This window comes from Salvelinus sp. IW2-2015, unplaced genomic scaffold (assembly GCF_002910315.2).
Source record: "Salvelinus sp. IW2-2015 unplaced genomic scaffold, ASM291031v2 Un_scaffold2924, whole genome shotgun sequence".
Taxonomy (NCBI): domain Eukaryota; kingdom Metazoa; phylum Chordata; class Actinopteri; order Salmoniformes; family Salmonidae; genus Salvelinus; species Salvelinus sp. IW2-2015.
The window spans coordinates 60638-68100 of NW_019944220.1; the positions used below are offsets into that span (position 1 = coordinate 60638).

The window sequence follows — 7463 nt, forward strand, 5'->3', positions numbered from 1 at the left end:
AAGGCAACCCTTTCGTACTGTCTTGCTAAGGCAACCCTTTCGTACTGTCTTGCTAAGGCAACCCTTTCGTACTGTCTTGCTAAGGCAACCCTTTCATACTGTCTTGCTAAGGCAACCCTTTCGTACTGTCTTGCTAAGGCAATTATCAGAATCTAAATGTCACGATCGTGTGGTTGAGAGACGGACCAAAACGCAGCATTTGGAAAATAAGCCATCTTCTTTTATTAACACCACGAAGATGAACACGACACAAAACTCTATACAAACTWACAAAACAACAAAACGACCGTGAAGCTACAAACGTTGTGCACATACATACAGGCTACAAACGTTCTACATAGACAATTTCCCACAAATACCTAAAGCCTATGGCTCCCTTAAATATGGCTCCCAATCAGAGACAACTATGACCAGCTGTCTCTGATTGAGAACCAAATCAGGCAGCCATAGACTTTTCTAAACACCTACACTCAACCATAGACTATACTAGACACATACACTAAACCATAGACTATTCTAGACACATCCACTCAACACAAACCCATACACTCTAACAAATCCCCCTAGACACTCCAAACCACCCAAGACAATACAAAAACACAAACCTAACCCCATGTCACACCCTGACCTAACTAAAATAATAAAGAAAACAAAGAATACTAAGGCCAGGGCGTGACACTAAACGTCCACACAGCCGCATTCTAGATCATTGGACCATTGGTTTTTATAGTTTTTGAATTCTTGCCGAGTGAGAATAACTTGAAAAAAAGGAGTTGGTAAAGACAGTACAAAAAGATCCGGCGCCAGGCTTAAGGAATGGTGGGTGCATCATACTTGATCTTCACACTACAGTGCCATGTGAAAGTAGTCATCCCCCTCTGCATTTTTTATATTTTGTTGCATTACAACCTGTCATTTAAATTGATTTTTATTTGGATTTCATGTAATGGACATACACAAAATAGTCCAAATTGGTGAAGTGAAATTAAAAAAATGACTTTTTGAATTGAAAAGTGGCACGTGCATATGTATTCACCCTCTTTGCTATGAAGCCCCTAAATAAGATCTGGTGCAAACAATTACCTTCAGAAGTCACATAATTAGTTAAATAAAGTCCACCTGTATGCAATCTAAGTGTCACATGATCTGTCACGTGATCTCAGTATATATACACCTGTTCTGAAAGGCCCCAGAGTCTGCAACACCACTAAGCAAGGGGCACCACCAAGCAAGCAGTACCATGAAGACCAAGGAGCTCTCTAAACAGGTCAGGGACAAAGTTGTGGAGAAGTACAGATCAGGGTTGGGTTATAAAAAAATGTCAGAAACTTTGAACATCCCACAGAGCACCATTAAATCCATTATTAAAAAATTGAAAGAATATGGCACCACAACAAACCTAGCAGGAGAGGGCCGCCCACCAAAACTCACAGACCAGGCAAGGAGGGCATTAATCAGAGGCAACAAAGAGACCAAAGATAACCCTGAGGGAGCTGCAAAGATCCACAGCGGAGATTGGAGTATCTGTCCACAGTACCACTTTAAGCCGTACACTCCACAGAGCTGGGCTTTACAGAAGATTGTCCAGAAAAAAAGCCATTGCTTAAAGAAATAAATTAGCAAACAGGGTTGGTGTTCACTAAAAGGCATGGGAGGAGACTCCCCAAACATATGGAAGAAGGTACTCTGGTCAAATGAAACTAAAATGTAGCTTTTTGGCCATCAAGGAAAACACTATGTCTGACACAAACCCAACACCTCTCATCACCCTGAGAACACCATCCCCACAGTGAAGCATGGTGGTGGCAGCATCATGCTGTGGGGATGTTTTTCCATCAGCAGGAACTGGGAAACTGGTCAGAATTGAAGGAATGATGGATGGGGCTAAATACAGGGAAATTATTGAGGGAAACCTGTTTCAGTCTTCCAGAGATTTGAGACTGGGACGGAGGTCCACCTTCCACCAGGACAACGACCCTAAGCATACTGCTAAATCAACACTTGAGTGGTTTAAGGGGAAACATTTAAATGTCTTGGAATGGCCCAGACCTCAATTCAATTGAGAATCTGTGATATGACTTACAGATTTCTGTACACCAGCGGAACCCATCCAACTTGAAGGACCTGGAGCAGTTTTGCCTTGAAGAATGGACAAATATCCAGTGGCTAGATGTGCCAAGCTTATAGAGACATACCCCAAGAGACTTGCAGCTGTAATTGCTGCAAAAGGGGGCTCTACAAAGTATTGACTTTGGGGGGGGTGAATAGTTATGCGCACTCAAGTTTTCAGTTTCTTTGTCTTATTTCTTGTTTGCATCTTCAAAGTGGTAGGCATGTTGTCTAAATCAAATGATACAAACCCCCCAAAAATCTATTTTAATTCCAGGTTGTAAGGCAACAAATTATGAAAAATGCCAAAGGGGATGAATACTTTCGCAAGCCACTGTATACCTTTAGGGATCTTGTAGACGACTTCTCCTGGCTGTCTCAGGTTTCGTAGAAGATAGTCACTGTGGACGTTGATAGCCATGCCCAGGAGAAACAGGGTTGAACCTGGTAAAATAAACACTTGGTTTTTATTTGAATCAATGGTAGAAAGCTGCGGTGAGGAATTTGTCAAATATCTGGAAGTTTGGACTAAGTCCATCGATTTAAGGGATGGGCTCACCAAAATGACATAATGGTTTCCTTATCCTGTAAGCAGTCTATGGCCAAGGTATGGCTGCAAATCCATGCTTTGGTTTAGTTTGCCTGACACTGTTTCCACATGCTAACGTTTAACCATTCGTGACACAAATCCCATTTATGTCATGGGACCGATATTAGTATTTTACATGCATCATATTCAAATCATCTATAAGTGACTTTGTTAAACTTTGTTAAACTTCTCAAACAATTTTAGATACTTTTGGATGATTTGGACATGATGCCCCCCCAAAAAAGGTAATATCGGTCCCAAGACCAAAACATTAGCATGTGAATGTAGCGCCCGGTAAACTAAACCAAAGCATGTAATTTGGGTGAACTATCTCTTTAAGTTCTAATCACTTTTTTAAGGAGAATCATTGTAGTGTGAAAACATTGTTCGCTATAACAACAACTACAAAAAAAACAAGACTTTTAAGTGTTTGATTTGAAAGAAACATCTCGATCGATTAGTAAAACTCATGTTTATCTCTTGCTCTCAGAAATGTTTGTACCAATGAGGAAGCGTGTGTCAGAGGTCCATGTGGGGTGGTAGTGGGCACAGTGGACCAGGTAGTGACTCTGTGTGAACCCGTTCAGACTGCAGAACAACCCCGCCTCTATCATGACATGGAGGGGGAACGGTCGTCCTCGCATCAGCACCGAGTACACAAAGGTCCTGGCAGCATGGGAGGGAAAAAGAAGGAGTGAAAAGAGGTACATGACAGGGTAGAAAGTACACTGAATGACAGGGTAGAAAGTACACTGAATGACAGGGTAGAAAGTACACTGAATGACAGGGTAGAAAGTACACTGAATGACAGGGTAGAAAGTACACTGAATGACAGGGTAGAAAGTACACTGAGTGTACAAAACATTAGGAACACATGCTCTTTCCATATCATAGACTGACCAGGTGAATCCAGGTGAAAGCTATGATCCCTTTTTGATGTCACCTGTTAAATCCACTTCAATCAGTGTAGATGAAGGGGAGGAGACGGGTTAAATAAGGATTTTTAGGCCTTGAGACAACTGAGACATGGATTGTGTATTTGTGTCATTCCTTGGGTGAATGGCCAAAACAATAGTGCCTTTGAACGTGGTATGGTAGTAGGTGTCAGGCGTAACGGTTAGAGTGTGTCAAGAACTGCAATGCTGCTGTTTTTTTTTTACACACTGTACAGTTTAGCCCGTGTGTATCAAGAATGGTCCACCACCCAAAGGACATTCAGCCAACTTGACACAACTGTGGGAAGCATTGGACTCAACATGTGCCAGCATCTCTGTGGAACGCTTTCCACACCTTCTGGAGACCCATTCCCTGACAAATTAAGGCTGTTTTGAGGGCAAACGGGGATGTAACTCAATATCAGGAAGGTGTTCCTAATGTTTTGGACATTCAGTGTAGAGTGAATGGTTAGGAGTACACAAATGTCCTGTCCATGATAGAGGAACAGAAGAGAATACCTACATAAGGGCTACATGAAACATTCATAAACCATGCATAATGCATTCATAACTAATACATAATGCATTCATAACCTATACATAATGCATTCATAACCCATACATAATGCATCCATAACCCATACATAATGCATCCATAACCATACATAATGCATTCATAACTAATACATAATGCATTCATAACCTATACATAATGCATTCATAACCCATACATAATGCATTCATAATCCATACATAATGCATTCATAACCCATACATAATGCATTCATAACCCATACATAATGCATTCATAAGCAGTACATGATGCATTCATAACCCATACATAATGCATCCATAACCCATACATAATGCATTCATAAACCATACATAATGCATTCATAACCCATACATAATGCATTCATAACCCATACATAATGCATTCATAAGCAGTACATAATGCATTCATAAGCAGTACATAATGCATTCCACAAGTTTACAATTTTTGTTGTCACAGTGATGTCATGTGTTAAGGTCCTAGCTCAGTTGGTAGAGCATGACGTTTTGAAACGGCAGGATAGTGAGTTTAATTCCTAGGGGACCCATCATATGGAAAACGAAATGCACGAGTGACCGTGTTGCTTTTGGATAAAATCGTATACTAAATGGCATGTAATATTGTTAAAGTCACTTGTACTTAAATAATCAATGTGCAGTTGTTGATACTGTTGTGTCACCACATGGATAGAATAGAGTGGAAACATTTGATCTGTTTCTTGTGTTGCGGGGCAGTGCTAGACCTGAGTTTATTCCATGTAGACCAAATCAAATTGTATTTATCTCACACGCCGAATACAACAGGTGTTGACTTTACAGTGAAATGCCCTTGACCCATCTTCCTCTACTTTCTTCACTGCCTCAACATATGACAACTTCTACACTCCTCTAACCCTGAAAACCTCAACCTGGCCTCTCTCGCACACGGGACATTTCTGATCCCCAGCTCCATGGGCACCCCTATAATCAATACATACCACTACCTTCCCCAATGCTACACATTCCTTTATCTCATGCCCTTCTGCACACTTCTCACATCTTGGACCATCCCTACTACACACTGCTGCCACATGCCCATAAGCTTGACACCTGTAACATCTTAATTTTATCCGGGAACATACGCTCGAACAGTATAACTTATATAGCTTAACTTCACTTTGTCGGTTAAAGACTCAACTTCAAATCTCAAAAGAATAGACAATGACTCTTCCGTTTCAACCACCCTGTGTGCGTCTCATCAAACGACGATCATCACATACACCAGGAATCGTTCCCCTTAGCTGGTCAACTTTTAAATTTACTGCCCTTTTCTTGAGAGAAATAATTCACTTTTCTTGCCACCATTCGTTTTTCTCCGAGCGCATTCTCCCTCTGACCAACAGAAAAACAAACAATTATCACTAGACCACTTCTTGTTACCCTCACCGATTCCACATTTCCCAACTATTTTTTTCACCCACCGTGAAACCACAAATGGATCAGCCAAAAGGCAAAAGTCCAGTTTTTCCATAAACTTCACTCCTACTGTCACAGACTCATCTTTTTCCTGATACTTGGTGCATACCTCGGTCTCCGATATCTTCACCACACCTACCACCTCCGATACTTCACCCTCATTCACTTCCATTTCCCCTGCTGTCTTCAGCTCCCTCTGCTTACATTTTCTACCGTTCTTCTTTAACAAACCATCTCCCCTTTGTCCACCAATTTTATCTGACTCGAGCTCACCCTCTTCTTCCCTCTCTCTATCTTAGACCTCCTCTCCCTCTCTTTTTCCCTCCATTCCTCCTCTGTTTTCCAAGTATTCGTCTCCTTATGATAATACTGCACTCCTCCTGCCAACCATCTTGTTCTTGATTTCTCTCAGGACTCCATTTTCCGCCGAGGCGTCTGCCCTCCTCCCTCTCCTTGTCTCTCTCCCCCAACCCTCGATATTTCAACCTGCGTGTCCTGATCGCCTATGGTGTGGGTGAACAAAATCAACGTGCGCTCGATGGCGTGCGCTCGATGGCGTGCGCTCGCGCGTGTCCGRGTTTGGTCAGCATGTTATAAAAATATGAACCAGGATGACAGCCTCACCCAAACCTCCCCGCCCTCCTGACCGACGCGTTCAATGCTTCCTTCAGTTCTCCCCACTTGGTAAACAGTTTGACCGCATCATTAAAAAACACGGGTCCATCTTGATCACTGATTCACAATTGGAAAAGACGTTTAAAGAGCCCCCCGCGGGTAGTCTTCAGACACGCCCCCAACATCAGTCACATGGTGGTGAGGTCTGATCTTCCACCAGCGCCACGTAGAAGCGTTCTAGACAACGTGCCGGAAGGGAACTATAGATGTGGCCCATGTACCCAGTGTAACTTCACCAACAAATGCACAATGTTCAATCACCCGATTATGGGACAGACCATTAAGATCAAGGGCATCATTACATGTTCCACAAAAAAATGTGATTTAAACTCAGCAAAAAAAGAAACGGCCCTTTTTCAGGACCTTGTCCTTCAAAGATAATTCATAAAAATCCAAATAACTTCACAGATCTTCATTGTAAAGGGTTTAAACACTGTTTACCATGCTTGTTCAATGAACCATAAACAATTCATGAACATGCACCTGAGGAACAGTCGTTAAGACATTAACATCTTACAGACGATTGGCAATTAAGGTCACAGTTATGAAAACATAGGACACTAAAGAGGCCTTTCTACTGACTTTGAAAAACACCAAAACAAAGATGCCCAGGGTCCCTGCTCATCTGCATGAATGTGCCTTGGGAATGCTGCAAGGAGGCATGAGGACTGCAGATGTGGCCAGGGCAATAAATTGCAATGTCCATGCTGTGAGATATCTAAGACAGCGCTACAGGGAGACAGGACGGACAGCTGATCGTCCTCGCAGAGGCAGACCACGTGTAACAACACCTGCACAGGATCGGTACATCCGAACATCACACAAGAGCCCGGAAAGATTCAACCACTGAGCATAAACTGAACAAGTTCCACAGACATTTGACTAACAGAAATGGAATAATGTGTCCCTGAACAAAGGGGGGTCAAAATCAAAAGTAACAGTCAGTATCTGGTGTGGCCACCAGCTGCATTAATTACTGCAGTGCATCTCCTCCTCATGGACTACACCAGATATTCCAGTTCTTGCTGTGAGATGTTACCTCACTCTTCACCAAGGCACCTGCATGTTCCCGGACATTTCTGGGGTGAATGGCCCTAGCCCTCACCCTCCGATCGAAACAGGTCTCAGACGTGCTCATGGATTGGTTC

General features: G+C 42.5%; 1 protein-coding gene across 1 annotated transcript in view; it reads right to left on the bottom strand.

Annotated features, from left to right (window-relative positions):
• The window catches only part of LOC112075001 (3-oxo-5-alpha-steroid 4-dehydrogenase 2-like), a 50965-nt gene that overhangs the window by 16980 nt on the left and 26522 nt on the right, over positions 1–7463 (bottom strand). The window contains 2 exon segments of the mRNA XM_024142057.2: positions 2452–2553; positions 3201–3364. Of these exon segments, the coding sequence (XP_023997825.1) occupies positions 2452–2553; positions 3201–3364 (266 nt within the window).